Raw genomic sequence first — 21995 nt, 5'->3', positions numbered from 1 at the left:
ATTTGACAGATATTTATTAAGTGCCTGTTAAAGCATGTCCAAACAGATGGTTTGTATTGATACCCTTTTGATCACATGGCAATAATCTAGAGGGTTAGTAGGGCACAGGCAAGCATCAAGGCATGGACTGTCATGTAGGTAATTGCGTTATACATCAGGAGGCAGCGTTATCTCCTCACACACAAAGGGAGCAGTTCTCATCTTTGTTCTGCAGGCCAAGAGCATCTTATGTGGACTCATGTTATCAGTGATTCTTGGGAGATAATACCTTAAATGTATGATATTGCAAATATGTAGTTGAAGATTTATATAGAAACATGATGATAGATACCCAGTTATGTTAAAAACAAAACAAAACTTCCCTTGTTAGCTTTGAGCTGAAAATATCTTAGGTATATGTATGGTTGATTATATGTCAGAGCCCTTTACTATGTGGCAGTATATTTGGTAACTATAACCAAGTTGTCATGGTGTGAGACATCAGTGTGGTTGCACCATATATTTTGCTTTTTGTTGTTGTGGTTGTTTGTTTGTTTTTGACTATATGGTTTTTAAGAAGAAATTATGAAATATTCCAAGCAAATGGAAAAAGGCAGAGACTAAATAACCAATACCAGTGTGTCCATTACCCTGCTTTATCGCAGCCTCAGAATTGGCCATATTTAATTCAGATGCCTTTTATTTTATTTAATTTTTAATTGTGGTAACATACATACATTTGCCATTTTAACCATTTTAAAGATTATTTATTTATTTTTATCCACATCCCCCCGCCCCCAATGGCTTCCTCATCTGTCTGCTCGTTGTCTGCTCATCTTCTTTTAGGAGGCATGAGAATTGAACCCAGGACCTCCCAGTTGGGAGTTCTACTCCCTGCTGGTTGCAGCATCTTTTTTTTTTTTTTTTAAAGATTTATCTGTTTCTCTAACCTTCCCCCCGCTGTTGTCTGCTCTCTGTGTCCATTTGCTGTGTGTTCTTTCTGTGTCTGCTGGTATTCTCATTAGGCAGCTCCGGGAACTGATCCTGGGACCTTCTGGAATGGGAGAGGGGTGATCTTTCTCTTGCGCCACCTCAGCTTCCTGTTCTGCTATGTCTTCTTATTGTCTCTCCTCTGTGTCTCTTGTTGCGTCATTTTGCTGTGCCAGCTCTCCACATTGGCCAGCGTTCCTGCATGGGGAGGCACTCCTGCATGGTCCAGCACTCTGCATGGGCCAGCTTGGCGCATGGGCCAGCTTGCCTTCAGCAGGAGGCCCTGGGCATCAAACCCTGCATCTCCTGTATGGTAGATGGGAGCCCAACTGCTTGAGCCACATCCGTTTCCCAGGTTGCAGCATCTTGCTGGTTGTGGTATCTGCTGGTTGCGGCATCTTTGCTGGTTGCCGTGTCTGCTCATTGAGGCATCTGCTTGTTGCAGCGGTTGCAGTGTCTGCTGGTTGCGGCATCGTTGCTGGTTGCAGTATCTTGCTCATTGCAGCATCTGCTCATTGCAGTGTCTGCTCATCTTCTTTAGGCAGCACCAGGAACCCAACCCTTGACCTCCTATGTCGGAGGTGGGCACCCAGTTGCTTGAGCCACATCAGCTCCCACATTTTAACCATTTTTAAATGTACAATTCAATGACATTAATTGCATTCACAATGTTGTGCCACCATCACCACCATCCATTACATTACTAAAGCATTTCCATCACCCCAAACAGAAACTCTGGACCCGTTAAGCCATAACTCTCCATTCATCCAGCCCCTGGTAACCTCTAATCTATTTTCTGTCTCTATGAATTTACTTATTCTAGAGTCTTCGTGTAAGTGGGATCATTACAAATCTGTCCTTTTGTCACATACATTTTTAAAAGAAATTTTGCAGATACATTTGGTACTCCCCTTGTACCCTGTTATTGCTTTCAGAATGCTTGCTGTGTCTTTCCAGATGCCCTGAGACTCCCTCGACTTTGGTGAAGTAGGCCAAGAGCTGGGAAAGCACAGCCGCTGCGTGCTGGGAGCACACTCACCAGGGTGGCTGCTTCTCATGCTTGCCTTTTGCATAGGCAGTGGAGGGGGAGGGAGTGCAGGAAGACAGCATGCATGTGGGGGGAGCAATGTGCTATTTCTAGGATGCTGTAGCTATTCAAGACTCTTGTTATCAGTAGATTTAGCGTAAGGGTTTGTTTTTAGTGATTTCCTTCTATCTCCAACAGTGGTAATTTTGCACAATGGTTTTCCATGAACTGGCACAGGGGCCATGGTGGTGGGGCCAGAGCTCTGCCTGGCTCTAAAGGTAGCCTTTCTTCTGGAAAGAAATAGACCTCGGTTCACGGGTAGCTGATGAGTAACGCCCTCTTCCGTGCCCTGCTTTCTGCCCCGAGCTGTGTGGACCCTGCTGAGCCTCACCCAGCTCTTCCAGTGCTGAGGGAGCACCAGGAGCTGCATTGCTGGTGGGTCAGGGAGGTGCCAGGCACCCGCTGGTGCCCGTGCTGTCTGCCTTCCCTCTGTGCCTGGACTATTATTGGTAGGTGGCAGGAGAGAAGGAAATATTGCAGGATAGGAGGAAAGCAGCTGAGGCGGAGGGGGCAGATCTATGCACCTGATGGTATCAATTTGAGGAGCTGTCCCTCCTTTCACCCACTTGATACAGTGCCTCTGGCACATTCCTTTCATCTAGCCATCCCCTTAACGTTGATCCCAGAAAGCTTCCCCGCCCCCCTCCTCCCAGATGAATGTTAAAGTACCCCAGCACTAGTTTTTCAGGTTTTTTACCTTCTAGGACAGACTATTAGCACATTTAGTTTCAAAGGAATGTGTCTTCTGGTTTAAGCGTTTTATGTTGTTCTTTTTAAAATGGAAACTCAGCTGCAGTGAAGTGCAGCGATCTTAGAAATTCAGCTTAATGAATGTTTACTGTTTAGGCCTGTGTGACCATTACCCAGACCAGGTTATAGAGCATGCCATCCTCCCAGCAGACCCCCCAATACCCCTCCCAGACAGTGCCTTCCCAAGGGTAGCGGTTGTTCTCTTACCTCTCACCATTGGTTGGTTTTGCCTGTCATTGACCTTCATAGAGATGGAATCACGCAGTATGTACTCTTTTGTTTCCAGTTTCTTTCACTTCTTACTTCAAAATCCATCTGTGTTGTTATGTGTAGTTCTTTTTTTTATATCATTTGCTATTCAATAGTGACATTAATAATGACAGTAAGTGAAACATTAAACTTGTATACTACTCTCCAATTCACTGTTTGATCCTGAAAACAGCTCTGGGTTGGTGCCAAAGCATTTAGGATTAGAATTCTTTTGCGGATGACGAAATAGCCACTTAGAGGCCATAAGTAACTTGCCTACAAGGCCACACACCTAATTAATGATGATGCCAGGACTAGCTCTGGTTTTCTGATGCACAGCATTGGTCTCTTGGTTCACCATGAAGCATGGGCCTTAAACTGTGTTAGGCTGGTGGAAGACATAAAGGATGAGGGGAGGGAGTGGGTTCCCAAACTCCACCTTTGTTGGTGTTTTACCATGTGTATTAGTCAGCCAAAGGGGTGCTGATGCAAAATACCAGAAGCCTGTTGGCTTTCATAAAGGGTATTTATTTGGGGTAGAAGCTTACAGTTACCAGGCCATAAGCATATGTTACTTCCCTCACCAAAGTCTATTTCCATGTGTTGGAGCAAGATGGCTGCCGATGGCTGCCAGCTCCCTGGGTTCCTCTCTTTCCAGGGCTTGCTTCTCTCCAGGCTCAGGTCCTCTGTTTTCTCTACAAGGTCAGCTGTAGACTATGAGACCCTCGGGCTTTGCCTCTCTCCACCAGGTCAGTTATAGACTATCAGGCGAACAGCTCTGTCTCTCTCCCTGGGGTTTCCGCAGTGTCTAAGGAGCCGTCTCTATTCCTCTGTGTTCTTCTCCTGGCTCAGGTCCTCTCTTCCCATGGCTTGCTTCTCTTTCCTCTGCCTGCTGACTTCTTGGGGCTCCAGCTCAAGACTCCAGCATCAAACTCCAAATCAAAACTCCAACATTGAAATCTCCAACTCTGGCCTTTGCCATGCCTTTTATCTGTGAGTCCCCACCCACCAAGGGATGGGGACTGAACACCCTACTGATGGGGCCGAATCAAAGCCCCAGTCATAATTTAATCAGGCCCAGGTACAGACCAGTTTACAAACATAATATCTAGTTTTGGAATTCGTAACTATATCAAACTGCTACACCATGTAAGTATTTTGGCTAGAGACTGTGGGAGATTGAATTGTGTCCCCTCAAAAGTCCTGTTCAGATCCCAAACTCTGGTCCTGTGGGTGTGAACGCATATGAAAATAGGACCTTTGAAGATGCTGTTAATGAAGGTGTGCCCAAACTGCATGAAGGTGGGCCTTAATCCAATACAGCTGAAATCCTTATAAAGCAAAGGAACTTGGACGCAGAGAGAAGCCACAGGGAGCAGCCAGAAGCCGGAAGTCAGCACCTCCTGGAAGAGAAAGAAGATGCAGCCCTGTGTATTGCCATGTGATGGAAAAGCCAAGGACCGTGGATCACCATCAGTCACCCCCAGAATGCCACAGTCTTCCAGGAGGAAGCATTGCCTTGCTGACACCTCAATTCTGGACTTCTCCTAGCCTCAAGACCATGATCCAAGAAATCCCAGTTGTTTAAGCCAACCTGTTGTGTGGCGTTTGTTTTAGCAGGCAGGAAACTAATACAGAGCCTGGCCAATTAATTTATAGAAATTAAGATGCAACCCAGCCAAAGCCCCAGCACCTGTCTTATAGGTAATGGGTGGGGCGGGAGAGGCAAAAAGAGGTTAGCAGACTTGGCTCAGCAGCCCAGACACATCCAGACAACTCAGCTTATCAGAAAGCAGACTGTACTAGCTTAGCTCCCTGTAGCTTGCAAATTATGCATTTGCCCAGTGAGGCTGCCTTTTGCAGGCTGCCAAATGTATCACAGAGAATTTTCCTGGAGTGGCATTACTGGAGCTTTTGGCCTCTGAATCTGGGTGAGCCATCTCGGGCTCTGTTCAGTATGATGGTTTTGTGAAGCAGGAATAGTGTGAAGTGGTCTCTCCCTTCTCTCAGGTGGTCCTTGTGACACTAAGGTGTAGTGGCAGCATTAATAGCTTTTTTTTTTTTAAGATTTATTTTTTTCCCCTCCCTTGCCCCCACCCTGCTGTTTTTGCTGTCTGTGTCCATTGCTGTGTGATCTTCTATATCTATTTCTCTTTTTTGTCTTCTCATCTTTCTCCTCTAGCATTCAGAGGGATTCAATCCTGGGGATCTCTGATGTGGAGAGAGGTTCCCTGTCAATTGTGCCACCTCAGTTCCTGGTCTCTGCTATGCTTCACTTAGACTCTCCCCTTCATCTCTTTTTTGTTGCATCATCATCTTGCTGCATGACTCACTTGCATGAGCACTGGGCTCACCACACGGGTACTGGCTTACCACATGGACACTCACGTGGGCACTTGGCTCACCACGTGGACACTTGCGTGGGCATTCGGCTTACTGCGTGGGCACTGACTCACCACGCAGGCATGCTTTCTCGTCTTCTTTTTCACCAGAAGGCCCCAGGGATCAAACCTGGGTCCTCCCTATGGCAGGCAGAGGCCTTATCACTTGAGCCACATCCGCTTCCCTCAATAGCTTATGGATTGCTTTGGTTTTACTGTGCATGCTGAATTTCCATTGTTAAGACACCAGATTTGAGACAAAAAGAAGCTTGGTTTCCCATACCTTATAAAGAAGTTTGCTGATAGCCTGTCTATTCTGTAGTGTCTTTAAGCAAGTAAAATCATTACTGATTTATAATGTATGCATGTGTGACTTTCTCTAAATTCCTCCGGCCCACAGTCTGGTTTAGGGTGTGGCCTCTACCACCAGGATTGTTGGGCCCAGATTTTCAACAAAAGGATGAAAATGTGGGTCTAGTGGTCAAAAAGCTGAGATTGAATATTGGGGGCTAAGATCACCCAGGCCCAAGGAATCCAGAGTCCCATTGAACTGGATCAGAACCTTGGAGAGCTCCAGGTACCCGGATACTGGCAGCTGGATGAGCCTTTGCCATTGTAAGGTTGTATTATTGCCAGCATTATCACCTATTTTTAGCACCTACCAATAGGAATCTATGACATCAGAATTCTGTGAGCTTAAGGTTCAAGAAGTGTGCCCTCCCCAACTTGTATTTGTCCAGTAATTGGAGCTTTGGGATCAGCATCCATGTCAGATATTTTGAGCCAGAAGCAAGTACCCAAGTACTTATGGCTTGCTATACAATTTGAAACGTTTTTTTTTTCTTTTAAAGATTTATTTATTTATTTATTTCTCTCCCCTTCCCCCCACCCCAGTTGTCTGTTCTCTGTGTCTATTTGCTCCGTCGTCTTCTTTGTCCGCTTCTGCTGTTGTCAGCGGCACGGGAATCTTTGTTTCTTTTTGTTGCGTCATCTTGCTGTGTCAGCTCTCTGTGCATGCGGTGCCATTCCTGGGCAGGCTGCACTTTCATTTCGCGCTGGGCGGCTCTCCTTATGGGGCGCACTTCTTGCGCGTGGGGCTCCCCTATGCTGCACACGGGTTAAGGAGGCCCGGGGTTTGAACCGTGGACCCCCCATGTGGTAGACCGACACCCTAACCACTGGGCCAAGTCCGCTTCCCTTGAAACGTTTTTGACCTAAAGACTTTGTACTGTGGTCTTCTGGAAGGACCTGGAGGATTTTTGTAGTGGAGTGGCGTTTGTTTTGGGAAAGTGTCCCTTGTGGCAGTTTGGAGGCTGAACTGGAAGGGCAGAGGCTGAAGGCAGGGAGACAGGGGAGGAGAACGTTATTGTAATCCTCGCAGGACTCTGGCTCTGCTGCTTGTTTGACCTCAGGCAGGTTTCGGTAGGTCTCCATGGCTTGGAGTATGCATCTGTAAAATGGGGGTGATAATAGTGCCAACTTCATGGGGCTGCTGTTATAGACTAAATGTCACAATTGGGGCAAAGCCCTTAGAGCAGGTTTGGCACATGCTCAGAACTCAAATGTTAGCTGGTTATTCATGTTTTCAGGGCAGTGTGGGAGGAATGGAGAGAAACAGAGTTTGAGGAAGTAGAAACAGCTGGCCCGGGTGACAGATATGGGGGTTAAGGCGGATCTTTTTAGGCCAAGCAAGTGACTGGGTGATGGCGTAGCGGACAAGGCGGGCCCCCAGGGGAAGGGTAGGTTTTGGTATGTGTGAGGGGTGTCAAGCCTGGAGTGCAGCTTGTCCAAGAGTGGAGCCTGCAGAATTTATGCACCGTCCATGGGTCGGATTGGCTTCTCTGCACTCCAATACAGGACATATTTTAAATCTTGTCTCCTCCCTGCCTCCAGCTAAGAAGCAACTTTAAAAATCCACTCATCATTAGGTTTCTCTGTCCAGCAACTGTCACTGATCGTAGAGGGAAGAGTGGAATCGGACTCATGGCCTAGGATGGCCTCTCCCCTGGTGCTGCTTTCTCACCCCTAGGTGCTGGCTCTGGTTAAGGCTTGTGAAGCCTTGGGTAGCCAACGTTGTTGAGAACCTTCGCTTTTGAGGGTTTCTCCAGTGATCTGCTCCAGCCCCCGCCAGTCTCTCCCAACATTTGCCTCCTTCCATCACTCTTCCCTGACTGCCTGCCACTAGCGAGTAGTGCTTAACAAAGGCTTGCAGTGCTGTCCACAACCTACTGAGCTTTTCCGAAGTACTGCTTGGTGAAGCGGGCTGTTGGCGCTACTCTATCACATTGTGTCCAGGCGGGAAATCCGTGTGCGCACCGTCATATGCACACCGCCATAGAAGGTGAGGTTTGAGCAACTGTTCTTCCCGCAAGGAAGGAACCATTAGGGGAGTGAGACTCCTTGGGGGCTCTTTTTTTTTTTTACTTAGAGAGCCGTAGCCTGCTGGCAGCCATCACCAAGAAAGCATCTCGTCATGTAGATCAGGCAGGCAGAGTTTGCAGATTTTCCCGGTACCATCTGCCTGCGAGGCTACAGGAACCCCTGGCAGCTGCTGTTCTAGCAGGCGCTGGGGCTGCTGAAGTGGGTGTTTGTGCACTCACACACGCGTAAGTGCATACACCACAGCTTTGTGTGGTGCACCGTGGTACCTGCTGGCCTGGGGTTGAAGTTTGGCTAGGTAGGCCTCTAGGACACCAACCAAAACGCTCAGTCCAGCAAAGTGTTGGTTTCCGGTGGGGCCCTGGTGAGAGGGAGGGTGGGGGGGCGAGGCTGTTGTGAACAGAGTCAGCAACTGGGGAGCTGGCTAAGGTAGCTGGCACTCGTGCGTAGTAAGCTGCTGGGGAGTGGTGCTGTTGTGACAAGCTTTTGTTGTTTTCTTTCCATCTCTGCCTTACGCCCAGGTCAAATCTTCGTCCCTATCTAAAATACCATGTTCTTTCCACAGAGTGAGCCCATCCTCATTTCTTACCCCAAGCTCGTTCTAAAGAAAACCTTCTTCATCCTTGAACTCTTCCTCTCATTCAGCCACGCTTTGGGTCTGGCCACTTAGATTTTATTTTTTAAAAAATTAATTTTATCAATACATATTAATAAGGCATACAGTTCATCCAAAGTGTACACTCAGTGGTATTTGGTATGATCACATAGCTGTGCGTTCATTACTTCAATCACTATTAGAGCATTTTCTTTTTAGATTAAGTTATTAAATTTATTTCTCTCCCCTTCCCCACCCTCCCTCCCCCCCCAGTTGTCTGCTCTCTGTGTCCATTCGTTGTGTGTTCTTCTGTGTCCACTTGTATTCTTGTCGGTGGCACCAGGAATCTGAGTCTTGTTTTTTTGCGTCATCTTGCTGCATCAGCTTTCCATGTGTATGGTGCCACTCCTGGGCAGGCTGCACTTTTTTCGTGTGGGGCGGCTCTCCTTGCGGGGCACACTCCTTGCGCGTGGGGCTCCCCTATGTGGGGGACACACCTGCGTGGCACGACACTCCTTGTGTGCATCAGCACTGTGTGTGGGCCAGCTCACCACACGGGTCAAGAGGCCCTGGGTTTGAACCTTGGACCTCCCATATGGTAGGCAGACGCCCTATCTGTTGGGCCAAATCCACTTCCCTAGAGTGATTTCATTATTTCAATAATCTTAATAAACAAAAACCAGACAAACAAAGAAGAAAATTCCTCACCACTCAATGTCTCTACGCTTCCCATGCTGTACATAACTGTTCTTTTCTGGCTCTTCTTGCACAATTCTTTATTGATTAAGCAGTTGTGTTGAGATATATTCATGTACCATACGATTTCTCCAAAGTGGATCATCAATGGCTTTTAGCATAATCACAATATTGTGCTTTCATCACCCTTAGCTTTCTCTCCCGAGTCAGTGTGATTGTGCATTCAGGTGAGCTCAGAGCCCGCCCTGCTCTTTTGGGAAGAATTCCTGTGTACAGATGTGTAGTTTGTGAGTTACTGTTATTTATGGCTACTAATGCTTTTAAAAAGAATTATGTAAATTATTAAAGTAATTTGAAATAACTGGATCAGCGATCAGGTTTTCAAAATACCTCTCTTGGGGGAGCTTTGATCGGGGTCTGCCTAGAGTGGGGGTGAGCCACCCTTTTCTGTAAAGGGCCACATAGTAAATCTTGTAGGCTCTGCTCTCTGCTGCAGCTACTCAACTCTGCCGTTGTAGCTTCAAAGCAGCCACAGAAATACTTAAAGAATGAACACGATTGTGTTTCAACCAACCTTTCTTTCCAAAAACAGGTGGTAGGCCATAGTTTGCTGACTCCTGGGCTAGAAGGATAGTCTTTACTTTGGTTTGTCATCCTTATTTTTTTTTTAAGAGTTAAAACTCAGAGGAACTTGTTGACTGTAAGTGGATTAGAATCGTCTTCATTTTGGTTTAGTATAATTATGAGAACAGTGGTGTTCTTGTGAACCTCTGTTGAGAAGACTAGGAGCCAGAAGGCTTTTAAGGGGTGACTTTGGTTGGCCAGATCTTGTCATTGTTCAAAAAGTAGCACAGACGATCACTTAGAGCTATACAGTGGCCTTTATGTATAACCTGTTCTCTTCGTGGCCACATGGAATGGCCATAGCCACATAAGATCACATCACCATCCTTGGCCTTATTGCATTTGATAGGACCAGCCGCTCTTCTAATAAATGCAAGGGAAAAGAGCGACAAAGATAGAGGAAATGGTGTTTCTAAAACATCATGTTATGCTGAGTCGAGGTCAGTGTGGCTCATTTCCAGCAAGATGAAGCTTAAAATAGTCAAAGAAGTATCCTACAATTTCAGACTAAAAGTCTTGTTTTCCTTTTATTCATCCTCACAGGAGATAAAGAAAGAGATGAAGAAGGACCCTCTTTCCAGCAAAGCTCCAGAAAAGCCCATGCACGAAGTATCCAGTGGAAACTCTTTGCTGTCTTCTGAAACCATTTTAAGAACCAATAAGAGAGGTATGGCCAAGGAGAAAGAGCTCCCTTTCCCACTCACAAACGGAAACTGGAGACTTCTAGGCGAAGTGGGTCAGATGTTGAATTGCTGAAAAGTTGAACGGAGTTTGCCTTTTTGTTTCTTGTTATAAATTTTGGACACACACAAACACATACACAGATATGGCAAGTAATGATACCGTAGCTATAAGAAAGGGAACGAATGTAAAAGGTTTTCTGACCAGGGGAAAGCGGACTAAATCTGCATTTTTCCAGGGCTGCAGCTTTGGCTTTCAATGGCGTTTTTCTGGATTGGAAAGGCGGCCTCACAGAATGCTGTGGCACAGGCCTGAGCTACGTGTGTCTGCCCACGTTCTTGTTTTAAGTCAGGGCAGACCGTACAGGATCTTCCTCTAACCTCTGGGCTCCCCAGCACAGGCCCTGTCTTTCTGTTTATGAGGCAGTATGTGCAGAGGTACAGCTAATACATCCATCTAACCAGGGGACCTTGACAAATCTTGTTTTCCCTTTTTTTGAGACCTTGAAACCAATTTTTTTTTGCATGTGAATTGCCTCTTTATCATTATGAAATGACCTCCTTTATCCCTGGTGATGGTCTTTGCTCTGAAATCTGCTTGGAAGTCAATTTTAGCCCCACCAGCGTTCTTTCCATTGGTATTTTTAGCAAGGCATTTCTTTTTCAGCCATGTACAGTTTTTAAGTTGTTTTCTTTTTTTAATTAGAAAAGTTGTAGGTTTACAGAACAATCCCATGCAGAAGGTACAGAGCCATGAGACACATTTTAAGATGCCAGCTTGTTGTTTTGTTTTCTCCCTCACCCCCCTTTTGCGTTCCTTGTTTGCACTGACATGAGAGAGAATAGAAGATTGGGGAGATGACTTTATTAATTAATTAAGCAGCTCCCTCCGTTTTCCCCGACCCCTTACTTTGGCTGTGCAAGGGCACACACTGAGCATGTCCTCGGTAGTTAACGTCCCGCTGCAGGCTTTTCATAGGCTTATTACTTCCTTAGCAAGAAATCCAGAGCTGCACAAGAGCAGGAGCAGGAAATGTATTAGCCAAGGGTTCCGCTAAAAAGAAAGGAGAAGGCAAGTGTATGTAGCCATGGGGAAGAACAGCAAATCTTTGAAAAAATTCAGATCGCTTACGAATTTGTCCAATAAACTCTCCATTGATCATAGTGCTGGAGAGATTAACTTTGTGTCTCTCTTCCTTCCTGCCTCGCCCCTACCCCCTCCAGCTGCCCTGGTTTGCATTTCCTTTTCGACTTATTCAGAGTAAATACTGTCTGGAGGCCCATGTTTGTTAGCAGCTATAGGGTTTTCTTTTTTTTTTTTTCCTTTTGAAAATTCCATCCAACCAATGCAGGGGACATCCCATTTTAAGAATGAAGTGTACAATGCTGTCACCTGCAGTTCTCCACCGCCCCCCAATAACGTTCCCCCCGAAAGGTATTATCTTGCAAATACGTTCCCAAGCTCCTGAGACCTGTGCGTATGGGCTTTGGAGCTGTACGAAGCTATAGAGTTCACACAGCTTCGAGTCTTTCCCAAGCCCCTCCTCTTCCTCCAGATGCTGCTGAGGAATTGCCCCCTCGGCCCGCCCTGTAGATGGAAAGCAAATAGTAGAATTATAGTAGTATTTAATGAGCTTTATAGCAAGATCAGGAATTTAATCAAGGTAGAGAATTAAGGAAATTCTCTGGAGGTGTCAGGTAAAATGACCTGAGAACTTTAAATGAATGAAGGAATGGAACTTTCCCTAGCCTTTTCTCTTTACCATGAAAAATCTGACCTTTGAGTTCCCGTCTGGAATTTTTCATTAACCAAAAAGTGGAATTAAAAAGGGTGCATGCTGCCTTACATTCCTTCTTAAGCCTTCTGCCTTAGGCCTGCTGCCTGATTAGGACCAACCTTTTCCTCTTAGATATTTTATACAATGAATATGCCAGTGGCGGTGAGACCTTCGCACATGGGGGCATTCTGTAAATATGAAACACATAACAAACCATCTTTCATTCTGTTCCAGTCTTCACACTGACCTCCTGGGTCACCTGAGCCAAACAGAAATTTCCAGTTGAAGTGAAGCATTGTGTACCAGGACCAGTGCTGCCTTTGGCCCTCCCCCCACCAGTCAAGACTAACAGTATTCTACTACTCCTTATAATAAACAGTGGGGGTAGATTGATTGGCCTTGTCAGGCCAGATAAATAGTTCATTGTACTGAGCTCAAAAGCCACATTTTTTCCCACCCAAAAATCAATGGAAAAAACACTAAAAAAACCCACAGAAAACAAGGATCAGAGGCTAAATCTGTGGGACGATTCTAGTTACTCGTAAAGGCTTCTGTCCAACTAATTTTAAATGCTTTATGAGTTAGGGCAAAGGACTCTGACGTCTCCCCTCTCCCCTTCCTTTCCATCAAGCTTTGTCCCTAGAAATCTTTCTGATGTTTTTGTCTATTATGATGGTTTATGGATGTTATGGAGGGAAGTTGCTTTCAGAGTTGATTGACAGCCTCCTTTGATTCACAAATAAGGTATCTTTCTCAGAGTATATGAGTCCACCTTATGAATCAGCCTTGGACTTGTTGAGAATGTAACAGAATAACACAAGTTCTCTTCCTTCAGATTTATGAAAGGGCAGATGACTTTTTACTTTATATGGGCCTTATCATTTGATGAAGGCTTGTAATGGGCTTGATGCAGAAAGATTAAAGTCGATTTCTGTTCTGAATGTGAAATTGGGTCCTGAGCTTGAGGCGGAGTTAGCTGAAACAATTTCCCAGTCGTATCCGGTTGTTTTTGCATTTTGCTAACATGCCTCACGTGGTGGCAGTGGTGAATGGGTTGTAGTCTCTTGTGTTCTGGGATGAGTTTGCCCTCCCCAGGCACCTGCATAATAAGGTCAAAAGATAGCCTGGGTTTGAAGGAAGCTATTCATAGGCTGGAGGAAAGGTCAGGGCAGCTGGAAACATTAGTATGGGGGCCAATTAGTTTCAGTTTTCAGCTTTACCCTTTGCAAATTTCTGTAGAGTTGATTTCAGGAGGTACTTGAATGACTCCAAGGGCTTCGCATTTGAGAAGAAGGCGATGTGACTGAAATCGAGAGAGGGAGGAGGCCCCTGAGGCTGGCTGGGCGGGCGACAGTTCCACAGTCTGGGCATGCCCACCTTAGGGGCCACGGTGCCTGCTCCTAGCCCGGCCATCTCTTTGGTCTTTGCCCGAATCCAGGGAAGGAGTTCCTGTTAACACCTGTTAACACGAGCCCTCTCCCAAGGAAGAATAAATCGTTTTTCATTGACAGGTGCACCATGGATGTTGTATATCTGAAAGTTCTCCCAGACTGCAGCATGTGGCCGAGCCCCGACCAGAAAGTCTGAAAACTTTTCTAGGATCCAAATGTCATTCTCATGTACCAGAGAGAAAAGAGTTGTCTCTTGTCTTCTGAGAATGACTTATTCTTTTTGTGTCCTCTACTGCGTCAAACCCACTTCGGAGGCGATAGGCCCTCCTCAATTGGAATATTGATATGTAGAGGAATTTTTAAGAAGCAGTCAAGCCTTGAGTTTAAAAGCAAAGCTGAATAAAATGGGAGTTTCAACTGTGAATAGCAAGATACCCTAAACATGTTCTTGAAAATGAGCAGGGAGGATCTTGTCCATTTGCTACTATGGACTCTTCTCTGTGTTAATTAAAATGAGATAAAATGTTCTTTGGTTGCATCCTTAGAAGGGTTTCTCGACTGACTTTATTGACGTAAGTTAACCGTCCAGGTTGCGATCGCTACCTGCGTGAGGACCAGGTTTGTGTCAGGGCTCTCTCTGCCAGTTTTTGCACTGTTAACAGACCACATGGGGAAGGCGCACCACTGCCTCTCCCTGAACCCCTCCTGCTGTCTGTAAAAATTTGGACCATGGTCCTTCCTCACGTTTCGGAGAATACCAACGAACATTCGGTAGCATGCGTTTATTGGGTGTGTCCTGTGGGCCTGGCCCTGTGCTTAGCACTGAGGCAGATACGAGGACTAGCAAAACACCAGCCACCCCTGCCTGCAAGCAGCTCCGGTCTGTTGTGCCACTTGGGAAATGTCGAGAAAGTGCTGCACGTTTTCTATATCTTTCTTATGGCCAAGTGGGGGAATGTCTCTTAATTACTTCTGTCATTCTGAATGTGAAGCCACTCCGTGGGTTTCTGGTTGGCTTTATATGTCCTTGTTTCTATTTCCAGTTTATCATGAATTCAGTGTTTGGTAAGTCTCTATTGTATTCTGCACATTTATTATTTTTTTTGCTATAATTATTGTTACTGTTATGCTCTCCTGATAAAAAATGTATTTTATAATCATCTTTTTTAAGTCGCTCTGCTATTTTGGCATCTGCCTTCCAAATGAAAAACTGCTTTTCCCATCTTTATTTAAGGTTTGTTATGCATTTGCCCTTTACTGCCCCTTCCGGAGATTAACGCTGAAGGGTCTGATGGTTTAAAAGATGCTATTTGTAACATGTCTAGCGCTGATGCTGTCAGGTGCTGCTTCTTGGCAGGTTCACATTAAGATGGGGTGGGGTTTCCTTTCTGAACTGGTATGTGGGTATCAGTTGCTCCGAGACCATGGCTCTGAGTTTGCTTCTGGTGCTCTTAGCCCTTTAGACAGGCTTTTGTATGCAAAAGTTTTCCTTAACAGAGGTACCAACTGCTATTTTGCCTCTGGTGACACACTGTTGCTTTAAAAGTTAGCACAGGCGGTCCTCAGAATTCTTTCTGTGTGTGGCTGGGTGAGCCCTAAGCTCTCCCCAACGCTGATATCAGTCTCTCCCTTCTGTGTCTGCTGCCTGTGACTGGCTGAAGAATTTTACCTAACGTTTGCCTTCCTTTAACTCATTCTAATCCCTGAACAGATCTGACCACAGCGATCGCCCCACCTTGTCTTTCTGGAGGGTGAAACTCCTTTTCTTTTCTTTTCTTTTCCTTTTCCTTTTCTTTTCTTTTCCTTTCCTTTCCTTTCCTTTTCTTTCTTTTCTTTCCTTCCTTTTCCTTTCCCTTTTCCTTTATTTTCTCTCTTTCTCTTCCCCCCTTTCTTTCTTCCCTCCCTCCCTACTTCCTATCTTTGTCTTTCTCTTTCCTCCCACCCTCCCTCCCTCTTTCTTTCTCTCTCTCTATTTAGCTTTCATTTCTTTAGCATTTATTTGGCTGCCTGGAACAATATGCTAGAGGTTTCTGTTTGCTGGTTTGGTGAAACCCGGGTGCAGGCGTGAGTGTGTGCCTGGGTGTGTGAATGCCTGCGCTGGGCTGGAAACCACGTGTGTGTTTGAAGGCAGTGGCCTGCACCTGAGTCTTGACAGGCTGTGGGCTCTCTTTGTCTGAAATGAAACTGTCAGCAAAGGACGGAAAAAGGTGTATCGAGTAAAGAAAATTTCAGCTGCTTTGTTTTTCCAGTGGTTTGCTGTTTCAGGTAGATGCAGGACCTAGGGATTTGTTTGTAGAAACAAGACTTTTTTCTCTCGAATTTCTTTTTGAGGAAACAAATGTGAATTACCCCCGGTTAACTGGGAATTGGGAAATGTGGCGTTTTTGGTCAAACTTTTCTCCACGTTTCCAAATCACCTGCCACTTCTCCCTAAGGCAATGGCTCAATGGCTTTGATGGCAGGGTAGAAGGGTAAGAGTTAAGAGAAGGTATTACTGTTGTGCAGAAGCTCTTGACTAGCCCCTGAGCTGCTCTTTCCCATGCGGAAATGGAAAGAAAACTGGCAACCTGGCAGTGAACATGGATGGGTATAACCTACAGTCTTTCAGTATATATTCATGTGTGTGAAGGTATTTGGGTATCTGGATATACAGTGTTTCTTGAAGGCTTGAGAATCTAGACGTAAAGGCCCTCGCAGAGGTCTTTTAATGTAACATCTCTAGCTGTATTTCTGACAAGGTTTATTGGGAGCCCCTGTTAGGATCAGTAATTAATGTTAGGGTATGTTGCTCTTGATCATTTCCTTATCTGAGCTGTATGGCCAGAGTGGTGGTGGTGCGGTGGGTGGAGAGATGTGGCTATACTCTTTCTATATATATTTTCTGTATTTTTTTAATGTGCAGGTCATTGACAAAATTGGATTTTAGAAGTTTTCTTCTATTATATTTATCTCCTTTCAGTCTCTGTGTCCCAGTTCCAAGGCACTAACACTAGAGTAACGAGCTTCCCATGGGCCACCTGTTGATTTAGACTCTTGCCTCGCTCCTCACTCCTGTTGGATTTTCACCCATGTCCACCCAGAGCAGGATCCATGAAGTGGTTTTATGACGGTGGCTCCCCCTGGTGGCTCTTCCAGGAAACTCCTTCTCTTGACCACCTCCGTTCTTTCTCTTGGGGAAATCTTAAGGGAGGTGGCTTTCTGGCCAGAGAAACAGAGCCAGTGGTGGGGGTGGGGTGTGTCTGTGTGTGTGTGTGTGTGTGCGCGCGCGCACATGTATAGATATCTTTATGTATATGTGTCTGTGTATATATATATACCATATATATATTTATATAGAGAGCTTTATTTTAAGGAATTGGCTCACAAGATTGTGGGGGCTGGCAAGTTGCACATTTGCAGGGCAGGCCAGCAGGCTGGCAACTCAGACAGGAACTGATGTTGTACTCTTGAGTGCAAAATCCATAGGGCTGCTGTAACAAATTACCACCCACCAAGTGACTTCAACGTGGAAATTTATTCTTTCACAGTTTTGGAGGCCAGAAGTCCAAAATCAAGGTGTCAGCAGGATCCTGCTTGCACTGAAGCTCTGAGAAAGGATCCTTCCTTGCCTTTTCCTAACGTCTGGCAGTTACCAGCCACCCGTGGTGGTCCTTGACTTGTGGCAGCATAACTCCAATCTGCCCCTGTCTTCACATGACCATCTCTGTGTCTGTTTCTCTGAGTCAGTGTTCACAAGTCATGCAGTTCCATCCCAGACCCCCTGGTCTGCACGTTGCACACACCCTCTCTTTAACCCCTTTCCTTTGTCTTCTAGTGTTTGCTCATTGAACTCACAGAATCTGTCTCCTGATCCTTGTTTTCACGATTCCCCTGACTGACACCTGAGAAGAAATGACGTCTCTAGGTGTGACCCTAGCAATAGATATTAATTTGGACTTCAGAAAGCATCGCACCTCCTCAGTTGCTCCAAGTACCCCAACTACTTCTTTGCTTCTTGTTGAACGCCTTCTTTTCGTGAAGGAGGGGTGGTGGGAGCTGTGTTTCATTACTGCCGATGTTGGCTGTCGCCAGCAGGTGGGAGAAATCAAAAGCCAGCTGGCTTTGTTGGCTTTGTGGTTTGTCAGTTCCTGGCAGGCTGCCCCCTTCTTGCCTAGGTGTGCACTGCCCCCACCGTCCCACACTTGGTATGCCACTCAGGGATAAGTATTTTTGATACATAGACTATTTCTTATTTCATCTCATTGTTCTTCTGGTTTTCGTTTGTTCATGATATTGCAGATGTGCCTTGTTTTAGCTCCACTGTGGGTAATCACCTTTTCTAACTTTGTTTCTATGGGAAAAATGCGCTTGGAGTTGTAGAGACTCCGCAGAGAGCACTGCCCACTTGTAGGTCTGCCTTCCTATTTGGGTTTTTATATGGCTGGCATGAAACCTTTGGCACCTTATCAAAGTCAGAGAGTCTGTATGACTGGGAAGGACCCAAGCTTGCTAATGTTGCAGAGGAGTTTACAGTTCACCCGGTGCAGAATTCCTGAACTATAGAGCCCGTGTGCAGACCTGCTGCTCAGAGGAGAGCTCGGGGTTCAACCACCTCGTACCACTGTGTGCAGTGCTTATTTTTACAAGGCCCTTCGGCCTTAGCATGCCCACATTTGTCTGTATAAAGCATGCTGCAAAAGGGGTGCTATTGTATACATCCATCTGATACCTGGAGCTGGTGCATAAACGTGGCATGCTGAAAGAGAAACCAGACCAGGATTTCCCAGTGTGTGTTGCCTGGATTTATAATCCTGCAAAATATTCCGCAAAAGATTGACGGAGAGCGAGAAAGAGATAAGGAATTGGAAAGGGAGAGGGAAATCGCATTCTGGTCAAATAAATTTCTGCCCCAGCTGCACACAGTGGCATCTCTTAGAGACTGCCTTGCATATTCATGTTTTGTAAGCTTTCTGATGACCCATGGGAAGGAAACCTGCTTAGTTTTGATCAGGGCACTGTGGTCCCTGAACACTAGATTGGACTCTGCTTTGGGAAGTACTGGGCTTTAAAAAGCAAGGAGCTTTCTAAGCATCTCAAGATAATCTTCAGCTTCTCCCTCAAGCTGCGAATGTTAAAGTGAGTGAAGATGGTGGTGCTTATTCTGTGAGAATTAACTGACACTGCTTCTGAAGCCCGTGGCCAAGGACGTGGGTTTAGTGACACTAGGAGAGCATTCTCCTAATCTGAATGTTGAAAGCCAGTCTTTTGGGTAGTTTCTCAAGTGACAAGCTGATCATTTCTAATGCCCTTGTGTCTAAGAATGTCTGCCTGGGCTGGGTTTCGGCATGAAAAGTGGGCTAAGGGGGTTGGAGCCAGGGCATGGCAAGGCTGGGTCTTGGGTCAGGATTGAACCTGGAATTCCATGCCTCACAGTCAGAACAATCCCATTGCCTTCTCTTCCTGCTTCCAGCTGAAAGATAGGAAATCTTAGCTTTGCTTGATGCCATTTAACCCATGAATGTACCTAACGAAGCTGGTCGGTCTCTGTCCCTACTAGTGAAAGAGGCTACCATTTTGAGTTTATGTAATGTACCCGTATGTGGGGGTATGAGGCAAAGCCACAGAGCCTGCCTTTTGAGACTTGCAGAATCATAGAATTACTGAAGTTGTCGACAGTCCCTGATGATGGCCTAGCCCTTGGCCTGCAGCAGGGACCCACTTGGCGAGATGCCAGGCCAGAAGCCATGGAGCCTCTGCTCAGGACCCTGAAGGGTCACCCCTCACATCTGGAGGACTGACCTGTGCTGAGTCCCACACAGGGTCCTCCTTTCCAGAGGGAGATTTTTCAGGGTTGGGTGCTGATATATTAATTAAAGGCAGTCAGTCAAAGGGAAATTCTATTAAAGTGCTGGTTGCTTTTGGTATGTTGTATTAGGACAGTGGTTGTACCCATCTGTAGAAAGCTCTGGAAAAGTGGCATTTTCTTCTGTAGTTTTCTCAATTATTCCCATTGATCTGTCATCACAGCCTCATCCCCATGGATGCCACATGGAGTCTCGCTTTAGTCTTTGGACTCCTTCTTTTTGTACTTGTAGAGCCCTGGAGCTGTTATGCCCGCAACAATGAGGATATTTCACAGCATACCCCCCTAGCCCACGATCAGGCCAATAGCGGGCCCAGCCGCAGTGCCAGGTGGGCCGGCCTCATTGTCCCCAACCGAGAACAGAAAGAGAGAACCGCCAGAAACTTCCTCTGCGGGCGCCTGTGTGTGAGAGAGAGCACTGGAGGAGGGCGAGACTGCTTGCTCCGTTTGTGTTTCTCTGAAGAACTGAGTGCACTCAGCCGCAGCAGGCCTCGTTGCAGGAAGAATGGCTGCTGGGAGACCCCCCACCTCACTTCTGCTGCAACCCCCAACTTTCTGTGGGACTTTAGGCAAGTTGCATCCTCACTCTGTTTTCCAGTTTTTCCATCTATAAAATGGGGGACTGGTCTTGTTAATGCATTCAGGGAAATGGTGAGGCTAAAAATGGCAGTAGAGGCAGGGTAGGGAGTCACTCACTGAATACAGTAGCTGTTATTGAAAGTGCTGAGCTGCTGGTATGGTCTGAGAGCTTTAGGGAGAAAGTATTGATTTATGGAAAAGATATGTTTCTACGAAGCAACCAGTGATCAGATTTTGATTGATTACTTGCTTGTGCAAGGCAGTGGGCAGGGCAAGGGAGACCATTTCACCTTTTTTTTTTTTTCACTTATTAGTTTTCAGATTATTTGTACTAGCTGAAGATATGTGTGAATGCATTGAGCTATTACAAACTTCAAACAGGACAGTGAAAGTAAAACTACCCCTTTGTGGCAGAGTTATAAAGCGATTGAGAGAACATGCTCTCTGGGCTCGGGTCTCAGCCTCACCACTTACCAGCTGTATGTGACTTTGGACAAGTTACTTGTCTGTCCTCTAGTTTGCTCATCTTTAAAATGGGGAGAGTCATACTTCCTACCTCCTTGGGTTGTTGTGAGAGGTAAATGAGTTAGTATAGTAAAGTGCTTAGGGCACTGCCTGGCGCATGAGAGCAGCACTCAGAGGTTGCCAGTGTTACTGTTTCCTCCTGCTGAGTCCTGGACCTCTCACAACAGTACTCCCCAGTGCCAGCCCTATTTCTGTGGATTGAATTTTCTTTTTTAATGTATGGATAGTTTATTTTAATAAGTTTATATTTACTCTAAGAAATCTCTATTTTGGTACCAAACGCATCTCCAGCTGTGAATCTCTTTGACACTGATTATTTTGGGTAGTCGGATTAATATTCCATTAAACAAACAAACAGAAGGCTTGATGTACATTGGTTCTTGGCAAATTCCCAGATATAGTGGGCTTCCCTTATCATTGAAAGAGACTACTTGACAGTCCTGGAGAGTCTGAGTCTGGTGTGAGGTTTAAGAGATAGCGATTGAAGGAGTTGTTACTGCTATCGCCACTGGGAAATTTTTCAAAGAGGAAGAATTTAGCAGTGCTTATATCAGTTACTTTACAAGTTTGAGTTTTCAAGGAATGATATTGCTGAATCTTAATAAGAATAGTGGGAGTCTATGGAACTTGAGCCAGGAGCTGCAGTTTCCCCCAGATGTCTGTAGAAGAAGGTCTTTTCAGGGGGGTGGGGCAGGATGGGAAGTCCGGGTGGATCCCATCCCTTTTGACTTCTAGTTGGGGCGGTCAGGGAAGCCCATGAAGACCAGCAACTCCCATCTTCCCCAAGCTCCATATTGTGGGTGACCAGTTCCGGGTCACCTCGGCAGTTGATGAAGATCAGCAATGCCCATTTCTCCCTAGCTCCCACTCTATAGGGAGGTCCTGGGTGATATAGCCAGTGAATATCAGGGCCTCCCATTCCTCTACCCCATCTCAGCTCCTGCTCTCTAGTGCTGTGGTTCTGCCCAGGGAGGGCAGGGCAAGCCATGAAGACTAACAGCTCCGAACCTTGCCTGAGCCAGCTGACTTAATGTGGAAGAGAACAGAGAGGAGCCCATGCGCAGAGGCACTGGAGAAACATAATCAATATAGTGGCAAGCATTCAGAGAAGAGCAACAGTGCCATGATACTAGTAGAGACAAACAAAATGGTAGGCCAGCCAGAGGTTTAACAGAGAGATGCAGGGAGAGAGACACCTAAGAGGGCACTACAAAGATTACACGCAACCCTGGTGGTCTGGATGGCTATGTGCATGCGCTAGGCTGCACCCACTTAGGCAAATCCTTTCCTGAATATGGAGCAGACTTGTAAACTCCCTGAATTGTGAAAGCATTCCCCAGCAACACATTGATCCATTGGCAAATAGTGGAAGTCTTATTGGCACAAAGGAATTAAGTATAACCTCTGACCACTGATTGGCTAAACATTAAGCTAATCTTGCCCAGGGGTAACTCCTATAAACATCAGACT

The 21995-nt window shown here is 46.0% G+C and overlaps 1 protein-coding gene across 4 annotated transcripts in view; it reads left to right on the top strand.

Moving 5' to 3' along the window:
* Nucleotides 1-21995, top strand: part of SH3KBP1 (SH3 domain containing kinase binding protein 1) — a 388056-nt gene that overhangs the window by 130381 nt on the left and 235680 nt on the right. For all 4 annotated transcript variants that reach the window (XM_058292032.2, XM_058292030.2, XM_058292029.2 and 1 more), the window contains exon 3: nucleotides 10274-10397. In XM_058292032.2, the coding sequence (XP_058148015.1) occupies nucleotides 10274-10397 (124 nt within the window). The remainder of the gene's footprint in view (nucleotides 1-10273; nucleotides 10398-21995) is intronic.

Source organism: Dasypus novemcinctus, chromosome X, assembly GCF_030445035.2.
Source record: "Dasypus novemcinctus isolate mDasNov1 chromosome X, mDasNov1.1.hap2, whole genome shotgun sequence".
Taxonomy (NCBI): domain Eukaryota; kingdom Metazoa; phylum Chordata; class Mammalia; order Cingulata; family Dasypodidae; genus Dasypus; species Dasypus novemcinctus.
This window is presented reverse-complemented; position numbering and strand designations above follow the sequence as displayed.